Below are 23,214 nucleotides of genomic sequence, written 5' to 3'. Positions count from 1 at the left end.
CCCAAGACTTGCTATTTATTCTGACGTCCTACTCCATGAGTACCGACGGGCTAGGGCACGAGGGATACTCACTTCATCTTATTATATTATATTTCCAAATATCACATCCATAGACATTTACATGGGGCAACTTTGCAACATTGCTGCTCAACCATATAACTGGTTACATGTATTCTGATTGGATGATCATGATAATTTGCCTATTGATTAAAGCTAAAAAAAAGAAAAGTTTCAATATACCCGATATCTACAACAGGGATGTCCTACCATTGTTCCACCAGGGCCCACGTACTTAGGTCCCAAGAAATTACCAGGTGTACCTATGTTACCTAGGAGACACACTGTAAAATGTATTTTATGTAAGATCAATACTTTCCAAGATACAGCCAGTTTTACAGGTGGAGGGGGGGGGTGTCGATTTTGTTCGGCCTCTTTTTTTTTGTCAAAGTTCACGAGCCCATAGAGCAAGAGCAAAACCATGTAGGAGGCTCAAATGTTGCATGCTGGTACATAAATAGGAATAGTATGTAGCAAAATTGGCACTTTTGCCTGGATGATCCTGCATGGTCATAGCTGTCCCTCAAAGTTGATCAAAATGTTATTGGAGTTTTTGGCTGGGCTCTGTTTAGGCCTTCAGAAGACATATTTGTACTCAACATAGGCTCTTAATTTATTTTCCTTATTGAGATAAGTAGAAACACTCACAAAAAGCAATGCACAAAAAAGAAATCCCTTCAGGGTCTGAACAGCAATTTGACTTGTCTTATGCAAACACCAATTTGACTTGTCTTGATGCAAATCTTTCTTTTTTATTTTCCAAAAATAAAGAAATATTTCTATAGCCAAATGTGACGATTTTGCTACATACTATTCCTATTTATGTACCAGCATGCAAAATTTGAGCCTCCTACATGGTTTAGTTCTTCCGCTGTGGGCTTGTAAACTTTGACAAAAAAAAAAAGAGGCCGAACAAAATCGACACCCCCCTCCCCCTGTACATTGTACATGCTCGCATACACACTCATACCATTGCAGGACACACCAGCCATTGTAGAGAGGTTGCTTGGTTGAATGTCTTGTCGTAGCTGACTGCTAGGCTGTATTGTAAGGGCAGACGCATAGTCTACACAAGCTACATAACCAGTGTGTTGTCCAGTTTTGTGTAACACAGCGCAAGCATGCATTTCTGTTGGGGGTGCATCGTCCCTGTATCTTGCATAGATTAGGAGAAAGGCACTTTATAATGTGTGTGTGCCTGCCTTTGCGTTGTCCTCTGCGTCCGGTTAGACAGAACCAGCACTAAAGCTCCTGTGGACTAAGTCGCCTCCATCGCTCCATCCCTCTGTCTCTTCATCCCTCCGTCTCTCTGTCTCTCCGACCGCAGCTCCTCTGGTGACCAGGAACGGCTTGGAGGGCGTGCTGCAGCGGGCACTGCGACCGGCCTTTGATGACCAAGTGTGTTTCATAGCAACGGTGAAGTTGGTCAAGCCGCAGTTTATCAAGGTTAGTCCTCTGCTCTCTGTGGCGCTCGCATACGCTGCAGGACAAATATTGACTTTGCATGAAAACAGCTCTGTTTACAAAGATCAATGGAATCATAGCGCCCTCTGATTTGCCCCGTGGCCACTCCTCCCCACCCCCCAATAAGTAGAGATGCATCGATATGGAATTTTAGGGCCGATAGCGATAACCGATAAACCAATATTTATTGGTTTGTTGTGACCGATACCGATAATATTGCTCTTAAAAAAAAAAATTGTAAAAAATGAATTGGGTACAGCATTTAATTATTATTATTTAATTGCAGTAATTTTACCTACCACCAGTGATGGACAGAACTCATAATAGTCCTCAATGGTACAGCAGTCAACAAAATAGCAGTAGCCTAGCCCTATGTGTGTGAACCTGACGTCAGTGAATTGTGAGTGGCCAGCAACATTGTATGAATCGTTTTCATATCTATGGAGTAAATGCTCAACGCAGATAAACGGCTAAGCTGGGAAAAAGCTATAGCAACCAAATCAGAATTTGTAAGGGGAAACTTCTGTTTAGTTTCAACTGCGGGTAACTGAAGAAAGCTGTAACTCCTCGGACTGTATCTTATGTCCGTCTACCCTGTTGCACAGACACCTGCTGCAGCAGAAAAGAAAGGGGTTAGCCCGAAGGTTTTAATAACTTATGATGTTTTGATGTGACTAATGAAGAACTATTGTGACTATTGACTAATGATGACCTGTCTTGAACTAAAGCAGGAATGGTTACCATATTTCTCGGTAATAATACAAAACCCAAGTGAACGAAATGCAAATATAATACTAAAATACAACTTAGAACTAACTAATTATCTACTCGTCCCACCCGAAGAGTTTGTTTATTTGTTTCCCCGACTAGCGCGGTAAAGTGTAAACACACCAGCGCAAGACAGCTCTAGGTAGGCTGAGCTCCGCTCTGCTAAGGTTAAATGGAGGATCATTCACCAGAGGATTTTGGGATGCACAGACTCAACGCAGATCAACAGATCTTGTTAGAATACATCCACACCGCTGACATTATTTTAAGGAAGAAGTATAGCCAACTAAGTAGTATAGCCATCCCTACCAATAAGTGATATTTTATGTAACATGCATGCTGGAATCTCACCTGAAGGTTGACTGATCTGGCTGACTGTCTGATGGTTGCTTGTGTTTGTTAATCAGGAGATGTGCATCGTGGAAGAGCCGAATGAAGAATTTACCTCCAGACACAGCCTGGAGTGGAAGTTCCTCTTCCTGGATCACAGGTGTGTGTCCGATAAATATATGAAACATAATGAGAATCTTTTGCCTAAGAATTAGTGTAGTTGTATTGCCACTATTGAACACAACTATTATTGTTGATCGTGTGTGTGTTTTTTCAGGGCCCCTCCTATCATAGGGTATCTCCCGTTTGAGGTGTTGGGGACATCAGGCTATGATTACTATCATGTGGATGACCTGGAAGCCCTGGCCAAATGTCACGAGCACTGTGAGTGTACTAACACAGCTAATCTTAGTCTCTCTCTCACATACACACACACACACACGCGTACGACGCGTACGTAGAGGCACCAGAGCTGTGCCCCTGCCAAGGTTCTCGGAATGGCATGCCCGACGGTCTACTGCTAGTGGCATCAAGCTGGCTTTAAAGGGACAACAGGCAACGTTTTTGTGTTAATTACTCATCTTCGTAAGTTGGTATATGGTTAAATGACTCATTACAGGGCGAATGAAGACTCTCTCGCCCGCCCCTACTGCCTGTAGGAAGAATATCCCGCTTGCAAGTTCAGTGTATCGTGCCCGCCGACCGAAGCAGGATCAGTTTACGTCCTGCATCCACAGCACAGAGGCAGGCTAATGAAACGCTAGCGATTGTTGCAAACGTGTGTATAATGGCAGAGCCGGCGAAGAAGCAGCGAAAACCCTTGACAGAAGATGCAAGAAAAAGAAAAAGAGCTTCAGACCGAGCGAGGGGGAGTTTCATAGAGAAAAAGCATCAGGCTTGCCTGGTGTCCCTTTAACCCTTAGAACCCGATTGACGCAAAGTGCGTCAAAAAACACACCCTTTCTTCTCTGTTACATTGCTCCGCGACTGTTCATCGCAACGAGATAAAACCTTTATTGCATGACAGAGAAGAAGTGGGGCTTTCAAAGAGACTACGACTTGTCTGTAATGCGATCAAGTATGAAAATTTTAAAAAAAATCATGAAATTAAATCAAATTGCATCATATTTACAGTCTATACTTCTCTGCGTTCACCTGCGCACCCATTACTCTCGTTTTTAATTATTCACGAACCCGTGATCGCATAAATATGGAAAGCATATCAGATGAAAGAGGAGAAACAGGGCTATCCATTGGTACCATGGATATCGATCTTTCTGGCTTATAAAAAACAGAGTCAAAATATTAACGTATGTACACAAACCAACGCTGCACACCCATTACTCTCGAGTAATTACTTTCATGGACCCGTGATCTGATAAATATGCCACGCATGTTAGATGAAAGAGGAGACACAGAGCTATCATTTGATACCAAATACATCCTTCTGGGTTATAAAACAGGCGAAGTGACAGCAAAATAATAACTTCATATAGCTGGACTTACCCACGTTTTTGTCTGTTTTGTGGCAAAGCATGTTTATAATCCAACGCTATCGTGTGTTTCTCTATGGCAAAACATGTTCATAATCCGTTTTGAGATCCTAGCAAATTCCTGCATGGCATCCAATTCAAGGCTCACATTGCATCCCAATTTGTTCAACAAAGAAACACCTTTTTTTTGCTTTACTTTGTTCATGGCAATGCAGTAAAAGTTGAGAATCATCATGAGTGCATACACCATATTCACACATGCTAACAGGCAAACTTGGGTCAAGTCAGGTCAGATCAGTTCGTGTCAGATATGGAGCGCAGAATGGTCATTTTTCATCGCTAAATAAAAAATGGCATTTATTTCCATAAATCACACACCACATATTTCTGTAAATTGCTCAGCCCCAGAGTATCCCTCCAACATGGCAATTATATTGCCAGATTCAGGACAGTCTGCCCTACACACACATGAAATGCATGTAGAGCTATGAGCTTGCTGTGGTGAGATACAGGTCAAAATATAAGCATTTTTATAATATGATTTTTATATTTTAATTCTTTAAAAATCAAAATAAAATCAATGCTAGTACTAATACATGAAATGGCAGATCTGGATAGCCTAGACTCTGCTGAAAAAAACAATATATAATATGTGTGTGTGGCACTTAAAATGACCAGAATAAATCCTTATGAATAAAGGTAGTGAAAATGCCCTAAAAACAGCTTAGGGTTCTAAGGGTTAAGTGATCTGACCAATGAATGGTCTCCTTCTCACTCACTTCTCTCATCTTGTGTCTGTTCCTTCTGTTGTCCCTCAGTGATGCAGTATGGGAAGGGGAAGTCCTGCTACTATCGCTTCTTGACCAAAGGGCAGCAGTGGATCTGGCTGCAGACGCAGTACTACATTACCTATCATCAGTGGAACTCCAGGCCAGAGTTCATTGTCTGCGTGCATACAGTCGTCAGGTAAAACAAATCACACACACTAATACACATTTAAGCTATCTGGAGAAAATATTTGACCATTTTTGCAAGATGGAATTGAATACATATGCTTTATACCTAGTTTCTCACCAAATGTGACTGGTATGAAAATCTAGTACTGAGATTGAGGCAAGCACAACAGATGATATAAAATATGTAGATCAAAAGAACAGGTATTAATAGTGGAATGACTAGTATTAATAGTGGAATGACTTTCATTATTCAATTCATAAAAGGAAGATATGTAAAGTAAGCAAAGAGCAAAAAGCTAAATCATAGAATAAAGCTGACATTCAGGATGAACAAAACCATAACTTCCTCCTGGGCGTAGGGATTGGTTCAATGCAATTGGGCTCTTAAAGTTTAGATCTCATTAATTTCTTGCAAGTCCAGCACTCTTTGTCAGCTGCTCTGTGGACACAGAGGGTCACTCTCAACACTTTGTGATCTCGTTCTCTTCTCGCTCCTCCTTTGTCCAGTTATGCTGAGGTGAGGTCGGAGAGACGTCGAGGGATGGGCATCGAAGAATCCCCACCTGAAATTACTGACAAGGTGAGCGACCTTGCCTGATAATACTTGTGCCAAACTGACTCCAGGTCAGCTGGTGTGATTTGATTGCTCACACTTGTGTTTGTGTGTGTGTGTGTGTGTGTGTGTCTGTGTGTGTGATGATCCTCTGAAAGCAGAATCAGGACTCTGGCTCCGAGTCACAGCTGAACACATCCAGTCTGAAGGAGGCGCTAGAGCGGTTCAGCCACAGCCGCACGCCGTCCACTTCCTCCCGGAGCTCTCGCAAGTCTTCCCACACTGCCATCTCCGACAACACCTGTGGCTGTGAGTGTTGCTAAATCCTCCTCCCAAGTACACACACACACACACACACACACACACACACACACACACACACACACACACACACAAGACAGACACACCATTGATAAGACAGAGGGTTGTCCATTGTGTTTAGAATAACGCTGTTTAAAAGAACGGCGTTAGAAAACAACTTTATTTTTTCAGTAACGGGGTAATCTAACTAATTATTTTTCCCGTCGTTACAACGGCGTTAACGTTACTGGACGTTAGATGCGGTGCGTTACTATGCATTGATTGAATAAACTGTAATCCAAACGCACCCCTGGCTCACAGCTAGTGAGGAGGTGGGTTAATAACGACGTAGGCGATTATAATTGGCTAAGGCAGAGTCATGTTTCATGATAGCCAATTAGAGCCAGTGTTTTTACACACGCGCCACACACACGCAACACTAAAAGAGAGTCGACGAAACGGCAGAGGAGGTCAGGAGCAATCCGACGATGAAAAGTTGGCATTTTCAAGGTGGAGATATAAGCACTACTTCAAATTCATTGTGGTCAAGGCAAGAACGTGCATGTAATGCGTACATTATGTCGAAGCGAAGACTTTGTCGACATCCGTTGTAAGCAACTGTAATTTAATGAAGCATCTCACACACGCATCTAAAACTAGTGGCCAAAAAACACCGATACCTCCACCACAGATGATAGCTCGCCATCCACTAGCAAAGAAGGACTCGGATCAAAGTCCTCCAAGCAGCAAAAGCTAGATCTTTCTGCCTCACAACAAAAACCTATGACGCAGGCTGAAGTCAACCGTAGTTCTGTGGATGTGCAATATCTTTGAATTTCCCCTTGGGGATCAATAAAGCATCTATCTATCTATCTCTCTAATATCGAAAGATATGTAGCCTACAAACACCTGTCTGTTCTACTCATTTCAACTGGCTGCTCAAAAAAAATCCAAATTCTTTGACATATAGCAACTTTTTTTTTGTAACAGTAATGCAAATAGTTACTTTCCCTGGTAACGAGTTACTCTTATCATAGAGTAATTGAGTTACTAACTCAGTTAATTTTTGGAACAAGTAGTGAGTAACTATAACTACCGGTAATTACTTTTTTAAAGTAACGTTCCCAACACTGGTTGTGGGTACCTCCTTAATGCCCCTAAACACACTCACATTCATTCTCCCTCTCCCTCAGACACGCACACACACTTTTGGATGGAGAGGGTTTTCCTCAGTGCTGTAATCCGACTGAAAATATATTGGGATGTCCTAGTTCTATACTCTATGATAGTAGAGTATAACCTCTCTGATTGCTCTGTTTGCATTTCAGCCACGCCTTCCAAGATACAGCTGGACACCACCTCTCCGCACCCTGCTGCCCCATCCACCATTGAGATGTCCTCCCAGCGCCGGTCTTCCATCAGCAATCAGGTGAGCTGGACTGCACACTCCAACAGAGACCAACAGAGAACCGGGTCTTGAACCGGTTCCGTTCAGAATTATTCTAAGCTTGGTGCTGTCTAGTGAACCAACTCGCATTTCCATCAGTTTTGAACGGAACCAAGGTTACCAGAACTAGATGTACCGCATAGCGGTACAAAATATGACCGCCGCTCAGTCCTGTACATCCATTCCGCGAAAATAAATCACACTTCAATTTGTCTCCATCTTTTACTCCATCCCCACTCTTGAAACTTTTGTGTATGCTTGTTTGGCATGCCTGAGTGTGTGTGTCGCGGCTGCACAGAAAGTAGCCTACTTGTGCTGAAAAGGTGAATAGATTGTAGAATAGCCAAAGAAGATGAAGCATTGTTATAAAACCTTTAAAATCTCTAAACAATCACAAGTAGGGCAGGTCATCACAGTTCATCCATTGCAACTGGATTGATGAAAGGTCACTTACACCTGTAGGCTACATTGTATTTGGGAAAAGCAAAAGGTATCAGCATAATGTTATTTATTTATTTATTTATTTATTTATTTATTTGTAAAACAAAAACATCTGTCAGTTCCATGCCGTTTTCAACAGCTATCAAAACAAAGGTCATTTTTGGATGGATGGATTTTTGTGAATGTTTCTTCTTCTACATAAGATTTTAGTCATCTTTAGTTCATGTAATACTTTATTGTCAATGCACAAATTAAGTAACAGTAGTCTGAAACGTTATTGTTAATGCACAAATTAAGTAACAGTAGTCTGAAACGAAATGCTGTTTTACATCTAACCAGTGGTGCAAATAACTGACATGTCCAAATGGGCCTTGATGAAATGCGTCGCTAGACTGTTCATACACATTTTAACGGGCCAAAGTTGAAGAGCTTTTGTCTGTTATTGTTCATGCAAATATAGGCTGATTCATGTTCCCTTGCATTGTGTAACTGAGGTCCATGGCTAGTCTGGCTTTCATCAGACCAAGCTCAATCTTTTAAGAAATCAAAAATAAATAGCGGAGCAGATCAGGCTGGGTTCACCCAGCCTAGTCCATAGGCACCCGATATTGTTTAATTTTCAGATTGAGATATACACACTCTGGCTACTCTAAATGCAAAAATGCATTAGGGAGTTATGACAAAACTGTAACTAACAAACTAGATCCTAATAGAAAGCTGTTAGCTTCCCTAAGCTACAGGTAGGATTATAAGGTAGGCCTATTTACAACATAAATTGTCAATAGGCTATGCTGGCGACACAAATAAAATCTCCTTTGGAAACCAATGGCTTACGACTTACAGTATCTAGCGGACTTAAACTGCCAAATCGTGGCGAAAAGTTGTAATAACATTCACGCAGTTCCATGAGTCAAGGAAAGCGCGAATGAAGTAGCCACTTCTAAATGGGAACCACTACACAGTAGCTTAAGGTGTGTTGCTAAAGCAGCCATAATGAAGGTGTCATTGTTTGGATACTTCACACACAGGTGCTTTTTTAATTTCACAGACTACAACTACCAAGCTGGAATCAAAGCACATCGATTCCCCTCTCACACCCTGCACGCACTTAAAACAAAATAAACAGGCCGCCTCAGTCTCACGCATGTATAGGCAAAACTGTATCAGACCGGTGTAACGTTGGTAAATCTTCCATTGCACAGAATGATTTTGTAGCACGTGCAATAAATGACAGTCGAAAAGATACAAACAGTGCTGCTATCAATTTGCTTGGTATAACCGCATTTATAGTTTTCTACAAATGCAATCAATCAAATGGGCCTCCATCACTCAACCAACGCTTAACGGTAACATTACCTAGGTCCTTATTGATATTACAAGATTAACGTATTCTGCAGTAAAAACCAAGCATGTCCGATAAACATCCTCACTTCATCCTCACTTACACTTCATGTGAACATCGTCCCTGTCCTTATTAGATGTTCGCTGCGATAAATTACAGTCCTTGTAGGAAGTGTCCATTATTTTTTCAACCCACTTTTAACTTCCAAAAAAATTACGCTCTCACTGCAACGATCGCCATCTAGTGGACAAACGACTACTTATCGCCAATACTGAAAATGCAGCCATGATGATGATGATGAATATTTTGGCTTTCTTTTGATCCTATTGAATTTGTAATTATGTATCGGGCGTTCTAATACCGATAGTATGTGGGTGCCTGTGTGTGTGCATGTTTATATGTGTGCACCGCCATTTACAGGCCAATGAGTGTACAGTCACTAAATGTACACATAACCTAATTTTTTTTAGCCCCCCATGGATGAAATTCTACCTAAACTTGGCATACCCCCAGACCCCCAGAGAATGCCAGGTCAATCATACACATAAAATTTGGTGCAGTTCTGAACATCTTAACTGAAGATAGGGGCTTATTAAAGCAGAATAATATTGCATTTTCATTTTTTTCACCGGGGGGGCAAATCACAAATGAGTGATTATGAGCCAGGTACCATAAAAAAAGATTCACAGAGAACTGTGTCTGCCCTACCCTCCTTTCAGGGGTCCAGTCCAGCTGGGGGCTGCAGATGAAAACTAAAAATGACGGTTCCATGCTATCCATGTGGGGGTACATGCCCACCAAGTTTTGTGTACCCGGTCTTTCAGTGTCCCGAATCCTTGTTGGTGTATGCGTCACTAAATGTACACATAAATTATTTTATTGTAAGGCCCCCATGAACGAAAAGTACACAAAACTTGGCATGCATTCAGAGGGTGTCATAATGATCCTACACTTTTAATTTCGTGCAGTTTTGACCTTGTCAGCCAGAGATATTGAGATGAAAACACCTAATTTTTTTGCTTTTTAATTTTTAACTAGGTGGCTATACATGAAATAAGTGGTAATGGGATGGGTTGACATGCCCCTTAAGACCAACATACAAAAAAAAGGTGGACCTCCTAGGCCCCCACGGTTCTCGAGATATTCACAGAAAACTGTCTCCGCCACCTACAGGCCAGTTGGTGTATAGTAACATAAATTAATTTATTGTGTGGCCCCCATGAACGGAATTCCACAAAACTTGGCGGCATACAGAGGGTGTCATAATGATCCTACACTTCCAATTTCGTGGCAGTTTTGACTATGTTAGGTCACAGATACCTTCAATTACACCACCTCATTTTTACTTTTTGTGTTTAACTAGGTGGCTATACATGAAAATGAGTGGTTATGGAATGGGTTGACATGGCCCCTTGAGATCAACATACAAAAAAAAAAATGGTCCTCCTAAACCCCACGGTTTTCGAGATATTCACAGAAAACTGTGTCTGCCCTACCCTCCTTTCGGGGTCCAATTCAGCTGGGGGCTACAGATCAAAACGAAAAACGATGGTTCCATGCTATCCATGTGGGGTTACATGTCCACCAAGTTTAGTGTACCCGGTCTTTCAGTGTCCCGGGGAATCATTGACGGAAATTTGGGCATGCTAAAAAAGAAAAAAAAAAAAAAAAAAAAAAAGTGTGTGTGTGACTGTAACGTCAAGGAAACATCAAGAAAAAATGCCTGTATACACAATGGGCTTGTCAACCAGATAGCTATATATATGGTGGGCCAATGAATCTCTGGCCACCTGCTAACATCATCCACCCATTCTGTTATCAGTTCAGAATCAGGAAGACAATCGCCATTAGCTTAGACTAAATTATTATGATTTTTTTTAATTTTTTTTTTATTGCAAACACAATTGACATTACAGAAAATGCAACACTACAACGACATGCCAGACTAAATTATTAAGGTATGGTTCACGATCCTGGGATGACCGTGACTATTGTATTAGCTGACCCCATGCTGCGCTCGCACCGAACCTAGCTCTGGATGTACAAATATTCAAGGGGTCTATAGGTAGGGGATTTCCCACAGTGGGCGATCAATTACCAAGCCTATTTAAAGGGACACCAGGCAACGTTTTTGTGTTAATTAATCATCTTCGTAAGTCGGTATATGGTTAAATGACTCATTACGGGGCGAATGAAGGCTCTCTCGCCCGCCCCTACTGCCTGTAGAAAGAATATCCCACTTGCAAGTTCGGTGTATCCCACCCGCCGACCCGGGCATGATCAGTTTACAGCACAGAGGCAGGCTAACGTAAACGCTAGAGATTGTTGCAAACGTGTGTATAATGGCAGAGCCGGCGAAGAAGCAGCGAAAACCCTTGACTGAAGACGCAAAGAAAAGGAAAAGAGCTTCAGACCGAAAGAGGGGGAGTTTCGTAGAGAAAAAGCATCAGGCTTGCCTGGTGTCCCTTTAACATTACACACCTAACGCCACCTAACCTGACGCAAGCAACAGCCACAGCAGCAGCAGCAGGGTGTTTGCTCTAGCCCTGAGCGTGTCCTCTTGTGTTCCTCCTGTAGTCCATGTGCTCCCAGACCACAGCCCAGAGTGCAACACCACCTCTGGGGGCGCAGCAGCAGCAGCAGCAGCAGGCACCGCAGCAACAACAGCAACAGGCACAGCCCGCTGTGCAGGTAAACACACACACACACACACACACTAGTGTAGTATAGAATTAAATTTAAAGGCCCGTACATACCAGATATGATATGAAATGACGGTGCGAAAATGTGAAAAATTTGTGTGCAAAATTTTCACACTTAAAGTGTATATTTCGCATTTTAATTTGTGCTCACGTCACGCAGGTTCAAACAGTGACTTTCAGTGAGCTATAGCCTATCGACTTCTGAGTGCATGATGGAGTTGCCAAATGTATCCAAGAAAGAGATGGTTTTGAGTAAAAGAGACCAGGAGAACTCGTTGAACCTGTTGGGTAAAACAGGGAGAACTCATAAAATCATCAAGCAGATTATAGCCTTTCATGGGACCGTGCATTTTGGCTTGAGAGTTGCTGGGGAAATGATGGCTTACGGCCGTCCTTCCCATCCCTGATACAACAAAATGAAAAGCTACAGACCATATTCATAGACTTTGGTGGAAAAGTGTAGACATCAGGCTACATGTTGAAGCTAATCCATGTCATTTAATTGTTTTTTTGAATTTGGTTTCATGTTCACGAAAGTCTTAACCTTCAAGTCTCAAGCAAATCCAAGTCATTTTTTGTGACAATCAAGCAAGTCATGTCAAGTCATAGCTTGGGTCAAGCAAGTCAAGTCAAGTCAAGTCATAGCCAAATCATACAAATTCATGATGATTTACCCATGTTGCATAATAGATTCAAAGCCAACTGTTAACATACCTCAAATTTTACATTAGCTTTCTAACACGACTAACTTCTGACGGATGAAAATCAATGTGGTGGTGGTTATGTCGCTAATTTCCGCACTTGCAGACTGCTGTTAATTTCTCCTTTGAGTGGTCAGATATATCATCTGTGAAGCCAAATATTATGTTTAGGTATAAATATAGAGCCTTCCATATTTGCAAGTTAGCCTACCTCAGTCTGTCTCATTTGATCTGGAACTTGCTGTTGGTCTGTCGCGTCACTTGGTAACAATGACAGGTTTGTTCGCGTGACGCATGCAAACTCCTTAATATCTATGAAACTTAACTCCTTAATATCTATAAAAAAATAGTTAAGTCAAGTCTCAAGTCATGAATAGCAAGTCCAAGTCAAGTCTTTTATACATGTTGATCAAGCAAGTCCCAAGTCCTAAAAAATGTGGCTCGAGTCTGACTCTAGTCAAGTCATGTAACTCGAGTCCCCCATGTCTGGCATACAGTACAGCCCATCCGTGGCCACGAAGTATAGCAGTGACACTGGCACACACACACACACAGAAGAAGCAGAACCACCCTTGGTGACCTCTCACCTCTGACCCCTGTGCTGGTGCGTCCTTGTCCTGTGTGTGCAGTTCACGGCCCAGCTGAACGCCATGCAGCACCTGAAGGACCAGCTGGAGCAGCGCACGCGTGCTATCGAGGCCAACATCCAGAAGCAGCAGGCAGAGCTGCGGCAGATCCAGGAACAGCTGCACCGCGTGCAGGGCACGGGGACGCAGGTATGCCAACCAGTGGTGGGTAGAGTATGGAAAATCTATACTATGGTTATATGATTTAGCAGACACGTTTGCCCAAAGTGACTTACAAATAGAAACAATGCAATAGTTAAAAATGAACAATGAACAGTTTTTAAATATACTATATAATTAGAAACGGACTCAAGTAAAAGTGAAAATTCATAGTCAATACAGTACTGAAAGTACAAGTTACTTTCCATTTTTATATTTGTAAGGTGTGTGGGACAGTGCAGAATAGCCAATAGGGCAAAAACAGCGCTTAATATACTTTTTAATTATGTAGCACAGGTTTGTTATATTTTTAAGTTGTGTGGGACAGTGCAGAATACTATGTAGCTAGCTAGTATCTGCTTACAGGTGTTTCTGGCTCTCTCTCCCTGTTGATGTAGAGCCGATTTGTGGTAATGAACTAGGTTGTGTCTTATCTTCTGTCTTGTGTGAGCCGAGCGCTGTGCTAACTCCCTGATCTCTTTCTCTCTTCCTCTCCGGTGTCCAGATGTTCCTGCAGCAGTCGCCATCGGGTGGTCTGAATGTGCAGCTGGCCCCGGGCGGTGCCACCATGCTGGGAGCAGCGGGTACTCAGACAGGCGTGCTGACCATCCAGCCCGGCCAGCAGCAGAGCGTCAGTAGCTCCGAGCAGGCGGTCGCAGTCCAGCAGCAGCAGCAGCAGCAGCAGCAGCAGCAGCAGCAACAACAACAACAACAAACAACAACAAAGCGTTGGGAACAACAATCAACAACAGCAGCAGCAGGCTGCAGCTCCCAGCAACAACAACAGCAGCGGCAACAACATAGCAAGATGTTCAGCAGTAAGCCATCGGGTGGTCTGAATGTGCAGCTGGCCCCCGGCGGTGCCACCATGCTGGGAGCAGGGACAGGCGCTGACAGCCCGGCCAGCAGCAGAGCCGTCAGTAGCAGCAGCAGCAGCAGCAGCAGCAGCAGCAGCAGCAGCAGCAACAACAACAACAACAACAGCAGCAGGCTGCAGCTTCCCAGCAACAGCAGCAGGCCCTCGCACAGGTAACACACTCACACGTGTGTGTCATGTGGAGAAAGGGAAGATGTGCTTCTTGTGGAAAGACGGAAGAGGAGTTCAGTTTTTCAAAGAGACATTTTGGGGAAAAGGCTTTTTGCACTGTTTTCTGTGTTCTGTACCTTAGGAGCTGACCTTAAAGGCTTTCTTCATGATTTTCAAACAAAGCTAAAATGGTTGCACAGAGGAGTGTTGGGCTCTTTTCTGCATTGGTCTTTTCTTTAACCTGGCCGACAGTCTGTCATTAGTAGAAGTATGACATTTAGAATGGCGTTAAGTCGTAGAGAAGCTGATGTAATTGTGGAGAAAATAATGGATATTGATCCCTGATGTCATAGAAGCGGGCCTCACTTCATGCCTAGTCATGCCTCCAATGTGAGTAGTTGTGTCATCTTTGACTCTAGATGATGTCACTTTGTGTGTGTGTGTGTGTGTGTGTGTGTGTGTGTGTGTGTGCGTGTGCCCTCAGACTCAGCGTGCATCCCAGGGTGCCTTGCCCACTCCGCTATACAACATGATGATTTCACAGCCTGGCTCTGCCAACGTGATGCCCATAGCAACCACCCTGGCACACAACAGCTCCCAGGGGGGCACCACCATCACCACCTTCACCCAGGACCGACAGATCAGGTACACACACACACTTGTCAGCCATACCAAAACTCTCTATTTCGTGCATTACCACTGGCTTGGATGGGTTAGTCCCATAGTCCTGTCTAATGTTCCATCTAAGCTGCGCACACGCGGACGTGCAAACGAGTCGAAGTGGCCACGCAATAGATTTTTCAGACCGACCGCGCACATTTTTCAGACCTCACAAACGATTTTTTTTACAGGGGTTGAAATCTGAGCATCAAAGGCGATGCAGGCTAGGCAATAAACATTTAAAATTAAACATTTAAAATTCTGACAACCAAGCCGGATGTAAATTAGAATGTTTACATACAAAGTATCCTTTAGGCTACTCTAGGCGGGCCTTGCTCCAGTTATGTAGTAGGCTACCATGGTGAAAAGAAAGGCAGAGCAGGTGGCCCAGAAAAGGTCTGCCTAACGTTTAAACATGAGTGGCTAGATGAAATACTGCAATCTGACCCAAAGATGGTCCAGGTAGGAAAAAACTGAGTGGAAGCTTGATTAAATAAAGGAGTGGCTGCTTTACTGAAGCGTCAGGTACCGAACCTGACAAGATGAGCCAGATAGGCCTATCTCCCTCAATGAAATTCAAATTATGTTTTGTGGCCTAGTTTGTTGCAAACAACTCCAGTTATAAAATTATTTATATAGGCTACCTTTAGGAAAAATGACAACATGTCAATTTAATAGGCCTATAATTATTGTTAAGCACTGCATTAGCATTTTTCTTTCAATGACGTTCCACTTAAATGTTGTACCTGCTGAGAAATGACTAAACACCTTGGATACATATATAAAAGTATCATAGTGAACCAGTCATAACCTCTCTAAACCTTATTGAAGTTCAACCAAAGATCCTTTAAGTTCAACTAAACTGACTGGTAAAACACCATCATTAAAATGTTCCACAAGTCCAACCATTATAAAGGATATTGAATAAATATCAACCTTTTTAGACATATTAATGCATTTGCTGTTATCTCTTTGAATTCCCTATGGCTAACGCAGGTTCGTGGTCATTTTCGGCAGGTTGTGTGGTTGCAAATTGCTCACAGTGCTGAAATGTGCACTCAGAAAACAAAATATTTCCTCAGTGCTGAAAAAAATTAGAGGGAACATTGGTCCTGTCTTTTGGTAATCTCTTGGTAATTGCAAATGCAATGTGATATGAAGCTGTGATGCTGTATCGAGTTGTAATGTTTGCTTTCTTTCTTTCTTTCTGTCTTTTATTCTTTAATTTTTCATGTCCATCTCGCCTCCTACTTCATACTTCTGTGTATCCATCTCTCTCTCACTCTCTCTCTCTCTCTCTCTCTCACTTACTTACTCACTCACTCACACTCTCTCTCTCACTTATTCACTCTCTCACTCTTTCTCACTCTCACTTACTCACTCTCTCTCTTTCTCTCTCTCACTTTCTCATTCTCTCTCTCTCATTCTTTCTCTCTCACTCTCTCTCACTTACTCACTCTCTCTCATTCTCTCTCTCTCTCTCTCAGGTTTCCAGGGTCACTTCCTAAGCTAGTGGCCCCATGCCAGCAGCATGGTCACATGGGGCAGGTAGTGACTGCCTACAGGCCCCCACTTCAGCAGAGCCAACCCCAGGCCATCAGGCTTCAGCAGCAGCCCAGCCCAGCCAGGCCAGGCGTGGCAGCAGGCGAGCGCAGGCTGCAACAAAGGGCCAGCCCACCAGCAGGTCAGTTCCAGGTAAAACAGCAGCAGCAGGCGGCCAGCAGGCACAGGGGTAAACAACAAAGGCAGCAGCAGCAGGCGCAGATTCCACAGGTAAACAACAAATGGCAGCAGCAGCAGGCGCCAGTTCCTGCAGGTAAACAAGCAGCAAGGGCAGTTCCTGCAGGTAAACAGCAGATGGCGGCAGGTGCAGTTCCTGCAGGTAAACACAAATGCAGCAAATGCAGCAGCAGGCAGCAGATTGCAGCAGGTGCAGTTCCTGCAGTTCCTGCAGGTAAACACCAGCAGCAAGTGCAGTTCCTGCAGGTAAACAACCCATGGCGTCGCGGTCTTGATCATGGTGCCCACCACCATGTTCATGGGGCAGGTAGTGACTGCCTACAGCCCCTTCCAGCAGAGCCAACCCCAGGCCATCACGCTTCAGCAGCAGCCGCAGCCAGGCCAGACGCAGGTCGACTCGCAGACGCAGGCTGCCCAGGGCCAGGCCACGCAGTCAGGAGTCGCTCAGCAGCAGCAGCAGCAGGCGCAGTTCCTACAGGTAAACAACAAAGGGCAGCAGCAGCAGGCGCAGTTCCTACAGGTAAACAACAAAGGGCAGCAGCAGCAGGCAGTACAGTTCCTGCAGGTAAACACCAGCAGCAAGTGCAGTTCCTGCAGGTAAACAGCAGAGGGCAGCAGCAGGTGCAGTTCCTGCAGGTAAACATGAGAGAGCAGGTGCAGTTCCTGCAGGTAAACAACAAATGGCAGCAGTTGCAGTTTCTTGCAGGTAAACAGCAGATTGCAGCAGGTGCAGTTCCTGCAGGTAAACAGCAGATGGCAGCAGCAGCTTTTGAGCTGATTGAGAAACAGAGGAAAGCCGGAAGGACGGGCAGGCCTTCAGTTGAGAAATTGGAATGGGAATGGATGTTTCAAAGCATAATGGTCTCATCCCACCACAGCGGTTGATAGGAACACTCAATCAGATGTGGAGTGAGTGCATTTGTTCACTCACTAGTGCAGTGCCCATTCAAACATGCCATTCCTGTAGAAAACCCGTAGCCCAATAATTGTTGTTCAAGAGGTGTGCTGCTAACTCGTACCTCTGTATTGCTTTGCATTGAGGTGATACTTCAGACTTAACGATCTCCTATGGTAGGCAACGGAAATTCCTTACTGCAGAAATGGTAGATTGATGCTCCTGTCAACAGGATTGGTCTGGGCGTTCTTTTTAGAACGTAGGCCTAGGCTAAATGTTTCAATCAAAGTAGTGCTTTCTCATCTGCCTCCTTCAGTCACTATAGCCAGACTTCACTATGTCAAATGTCACTATGAAATGCGATTAATCAGCGTTAATTTTTTTAATGTGTTAATATTTCTGTAATTAATTAATCGAAATGAACAAGTTATTTTGACAGTCCTAATTATAATATATTAGCCTATAATGAATGTGCAGTAAGCAGAATTTAGGCATAGCTACATGTGACATTTTTACAGATCAAAATGACATAAGCCTAACAGCTGTTTTGAGTTAAAGTGACACCAGGCAACGTTTTCGTGTTAATTAATCATCTTCGTAAGTCGGTATATAGTTAAATGACTCATTACGGGGCGAATGAAGGCTCTCTCGCCCGCCCCTACTGCCTGTAGGAAGAATATCCCACTTGCAAGTTCGGTGTATCCTACCCGCCGACGAAGCAGGATCAGTTTATAGCACAGAGGCAGGCTAACGAAATGCTAGAGATTGTTTATAAGCGTGTGTATAATGGCAGAGCCGGCGAAGAAGCAGCGAAAACCCTTGACGGAAGACGCAAAGAAAAGGAAGCTTCAGACCGAGCGAGGGGGGGGTTTTGTAGAGAAAAAGCATCAGGCTTGCCTGGTGTCCCTTTAAGGCTATGGGCTATATTTTGGGCACCAGCGCATGGCATAAAGTTCATTTTCCACCCGCGCAAAGTTTAATTCGGTATTTTGCACGTTTATTTTTGAAACATTGCGCCCAGGGGTGTGGCAATTAACAACCTAGGAGGGGCCTGGCGCGTTGTCTAAAAATCTGCCACCACCTAAACCTGGTCAGAAGTCAATGGCGAGTTGTTCATATGCTATTTTAAGAGCGCATGTCATATTGGCAGGTGCACGCACCATCCTTCTATCATTCATGAACGCACACCAGCGCACGTCCATCCATGCAAAGCATTACAAATTGCACGATTACAATGGGAAACATAATTAGAATAAAGATATTATGAAATGCTGTACATCTCATGATGAGTAGTTATTCACCATCATTTGCAAATTGCTAATGACGGTTAAAAGTGATTAGGGGAGAGGCGAGAGACACGTATGGAGCACAGCTGAAGACGCACTGTCACGAGATATAAGCAACTCCTGCAGGATAAATGTTGTTTTATTCAGTCATTTGAGCAATATTAGGGTGTTGCTTTTTCCAGCCTATGTTTTCGATGGTAACCCATTGTCAGTCAATAGTGAAAGTAACTGCATATAACTGTCTTGTAGTTAGTTTCACTTTGCCTATGAGTTCAAATAATAGATGGTTGCAAATGCGTGACGGCTATGCTAGGTTTTAGTAAAGCATGGTTTAAGAATGACTATTGACCTCTCTGTCAATGGTTCTGCACTGTGCTGTGTGAGAGGGGGAGTGGCTACAGTGGAGCGGAGAAAGACAATGTGTGCGTCTTTTACCAATATATTTAACGATATTTTTTACATTTATACATTTCTTATCCAAACAACGTCAAACTTGGCAATGCACTTACTCGTGCCCTTAGCAAGACACCTTCCATGTTTGAAATCAATCGGACCATCGGTTCGAGAGATATGCGAATAGCGCACACACACACACACACACACACACACACACACACACACACACACACACACAGAATTTATAGATAGATGTGCTGTTGGGATGTGTATGGCTGTTTTTATATCTGGCTGTTTATTTGGGTTTCAAATGTCAGTCCTGCTGATGGTGTTTTTGTGTTTTGCCATGGAATCTTTTTGGAGCTGACCTTCTTGCTGTGTGTGCGTGGGCGTGTGTGTGTGTGTGGTTGCAGGGGACCCGTCTGCTCCACGGTAACCAGTCTACTCAACTCATCCTGCAGGCAGCTTTCCCCATTCAGCAGCAGGGCACCTTCACTACTACCACCACCACGCAGCAGCAACCCCAGCAACAACGTCAACAACAACAACCACAGCAGCAGCAGCACCGTCAACAACAATTGAAGCCTCAGACTCAAAAGCAACAGAAAACCCTGTCCAATCACCGGACTGATGGTGCAAACGGCCAATAACGATAAACCAAAGGGTGGGCTTTCATCATCTCAGGAGCCAGTCAAACTGACCTCCTGAGTTTGTTTTTGCCCTCTTCTGGTCCAGTGATTGGAGTGTGTGTGTTTTTATTGTTAATCGTCCTGAGAAGCTCAGTATTGTTACAGGACCACAGATATTTTCATGATTTCTAGCTTCCCACAATTGAATCATGGGTAAGAGGAGAAATCCTGGCATTCAAAGGAACTCGCTGCTGTGCCCATCACGAAATCGAACACTGCACAGGACCCTACCCTCCAACTCCTCCCTACCCACCCCTGACATTACCATGGTAACAGTTTGGCTGGGTTCCTCCACTTCTTCCTTCATCAGCTTTCAATCAAAGGTGTCTGTTTTTTTTTTTTTTTAAAGAAATAGTAATAATTATTTATTCAAATGGGAAAAAAAAAAAACATTTTGCTGGTTGTCATCTTCACCAAAACCTCAGAAGAAGGCTGCTGTGTCTGGATTCTTATGTGCACCTAAGAGCTTTGACTGACCAGTGGACGTCAAACGGACTTGGACTCCCTGTACAGTCCCTATGTAACATAACCTGTAAATATCCCCACATAAAGGAACAACAGAAGCGAGTATTTTATAAGATGCATGACCAGTGTAAACTTTTATTCCTAGTTTTTGTTTTGATTTTGATTATTATTATTTTTTTAATGTTCTTGTATTGTTCTAAACAGGGGGGAGGGGATTGCCTTTTTTATTTTAATCTAGAGTTTCTTCAGACTGGTCCATAGGGATTCTTGAGAGTGTGTCACAGTTTGTTTAATACAGAGAATTTAGGATTTAATGGAACACTTGCGCAACTTCCATAGACATTATTTTTCCTTATAGGTATGTTAATGTAATAGCATACAGTTAACCCTCCTGCTAGAGGAACCTTAGGTTAAAAATGCTTGAATATACCTGTCAAAATGTCATCTCTATACAATGAAGTGCCAACAGGTGAACTAGTATGAACTTTCTGCTGTGTTTTTGAAGCTACCTGTTAAATAGTTAGCGTTGGTGTTCATGCCTGCCACCTCCCCCGGTGCCTCAGCCTGATGTACCTTCCCCCATGTTGCCTCTGCCCGTTGAGAGCCAGGCCACACACTTCTTTTGGGGCCTGTCCAGCTTATCAGCTGGGAACTGTCAGTCACTGACCTTTTGCTCCTTAAACCCCAGTGCGTCTCCTGCCTGGTGGTGGAGATACCTGAGACTGGGGATCTGTTTGTCTGGCTGCTGACGCCCCAAGGGCCCTTTAGGCCCTTTTAAATTGTAAATTTAACTGGCTTCGCTCAAGTGTTTATTGTTGCTAGGTTACAGTCGTTGTGAGAGAAGTGACATTGACGAGCCCAGCGCTGTTCTGAAAGTTGAATAGATTTAAACTTTGAGCACTCTAAGCGCTGCAGAAAAAAAACTGCCGGCGTCGGCGAAAAAAACGTGATTGTTGGACACAGGCCCTAAAACATGCTTCCTCACGCTCTGCGCTGACAGATTTTCTGAAATACTCACCCCAGGATAATGTTTGTATGTAAGCACTTATAATTGTCGGAGCACTTGGATGTGTGTGTGTGTCTGTGTGTGTCTGTGTGTGTCTGTGTGTGTCTGTGTGTGTGTCTGTGAGTGTGTGTGAGCGTGAGTGCAAGCGAAAGAAAGTGAGAACGTTCTTCCAGCCCAGGTGTCTTACATAACTTGCTAATGATATTGACGCTCCGTGGTACGCATGTTTCTCCGTGTCTCTCAGGTATAGGAATACACACAGTCTGTACTCAGCTCTGCCCTGGGCAAAGGATTTGATAGGATTTGAGTGAGGGAAGAAGGAGGTGGGGCCAGAGCAGCCTCCGCTTCCCCCACTGCTGCACAGCTACAGTAAGCCATATCTAATGCACGCCTTGGTGTCAGTTGGATCTTACCCTATGCTTTTTGAGGCGCGTGTGTGTGTGTGTGTACAGTGTGGTTTGAGTCTTTGTGTTTGTATGCGTATGGTGTACAGTGTGTAGTTTTCCATTTGGGAGGATGTCTGCACATTACAGTTAAACTTATTTGTGCAACACGATTGTGTGTGTGCACACGTCATTTGAATGCAACGTTGTGAGAGCTTCAACATATAGATACTGTGTGTGTGTGTGTGTGTGTGTGTGTTGGGAGGATGTAAATGAGCATGAGTGTGGATGGTTTGTGATGTCATTATCACACAGGGGTTCACCATGTGTTACTCCTGGCGATAACCAATCAGTTCTTGCTTTGCAGTAAACAAACCATTCTAGAGACCTCTTCGGCTAGGTTAGATGCTTACCTCTGTCTCAAACATAATCCTTATTGTTGGAAACATTTTTTATATAATGGAAATCAGAACCTACTTTATTTTCTTACGGCTGAAGGAGTTTTAATTGTGCAGGGAATAGATAGTGTGGGCAAAGAAGACCGTCGTCACTGTTGAGCTGAAGTGGTTTGTCAGAAGAGAGACAAAAAAGAGTGTAGTTAAACAAGCTGTGACACTCAGGCTTGATTGAACGATCTACTTCCACATATGACCTTCCTTCTTTTAAAACCATCCCCTTGTTTACTTCTGTGTTGTTGATGTTATTGTTGGTGTTGCTACTATTGTTGTTGGTTGGTGTTTTTATTTTTATGTTTGTTTTCATGGACAATGCATTTATTATTCAGTGGTGTATTCCTCAAACACAGATGTCACTCAAGTGCAGCACCCCTCCAAAATGTATGCCAAGTATATGGATGGACTGAGTCATGTCTCTAATGCTCAACATGCCCCATCAAATCTCCAAAGTTCTGCAGAGTTTTCTTGTGGAACAGGTAAGAGGGAAGGTGTGAATTGTGCAGAAATCCCATGGAAGGAGAGCTGGAGGTTTCTCACTGGCTTTTCAGCCTTATTCAGAACAATGAACATGTTCATTTTGTCATCATTGATACTGTATGTAAACAACATGAGTGTTTTTGAGATGTTCTATGGTGCTACACTACAGTATAAAGTGTGTCATTGAAGTATGCTTACAAAAAAAATAATTTCACAATGGTGTCTCAAATGAAATATCACATAATTTTGCAACAGTTTCGTAGACGAGTTTGCCAATAACCTCTGCCCCTTATTAATATTCAATATTAAAATAAACAATACAACAAACTATATGTAATATCTGTCTCCTGTTTTTTTTTAATGAACATAAAATGTCTGTGTAAATGTAAAAATAAA

General features: G+C 43.3%; 1 protein-coding gene across 1 annotated transcript in view; it reads left to right on the top strand.

Annotated features, from left to right (window-relative positions):
- clockb (clock circadian regulator b) overlaps positions 1-23,155 on the top strand; it is a 28,646-nt gene extending 5,491 nt beyond the window's left edge. Inside the window, exons 11-24 of the mRNA XM_048251586.1 lie at positions 1,385-1,503; positions 2,697-2,779; positions 2,897-3,003; positions 4,931-5,078; positions 5,576-5,648; positions 5,783-5,930; positions 7,250-7,350; positions 11,729-11,842; positions 13,184-13,345; positions 13,845-14,067; positions 14,939-15,011; positions 16,514-16,842; positions 17,018-17,244; positions 19,757-23,155. Of these exons, the coding sequence (XP_048107543.1) occupies positions 1,385-1,503; positions 2,697-2,779; positions 2,897-3,003; positions 4,931-5,078; positions 5,576-5,648; positions 5,783-5,930; positions 7,250-7,350; positions 11,729-11,842; positions 13,184-13,345; positions 13,845-14,067; positions 14,939-15,011; positions 16,514-16,842; positions 17,018-17,244; positions 19,757-19,993 (2,144 nt within the window). The 3' untranslated portion in view covers positions 19,994-23,155. The remainder of the gene's footprint in view (positions 1-1,384; positions 1,504-2,696; positions 2,780-2,896; positions 3,004-4,930; positions 5,079-5,575; positions 5,649-5,782; positions 5,931-7,249; positions 7,351-11,728; positions 11,843-13,183; positions 13,346-13,844; positions 14,068-14,938; positions 15,012-16,513; positions 16,843-17,017; positions 17,245-19,756) is intronic.
- The last annotated feature ends 59 nt before the right edge of the window (positions 23,156-23,214 follow it).

The sequence above is a fragment of the Alosa alosa genome, chromosome 1 (genome assembly GCF_017589495.1).
Source record: "Alosa alosa isolate M-15738 ecotype Scorff River chromosome 1, AALO_Geno_1.1, whole genome shotgun sequence".
In the NCBI taxonomy this organism is placed as follows: domain Eukaryota; kingdom Metazoa; phylum Chordata; class Actinopteri; order Clupeiformes; family Clupeidae; genus Alosa; species Alosa alosa.
This window is presented reverse-complemented; position numbering and strand designations above follow the sequence as displayed.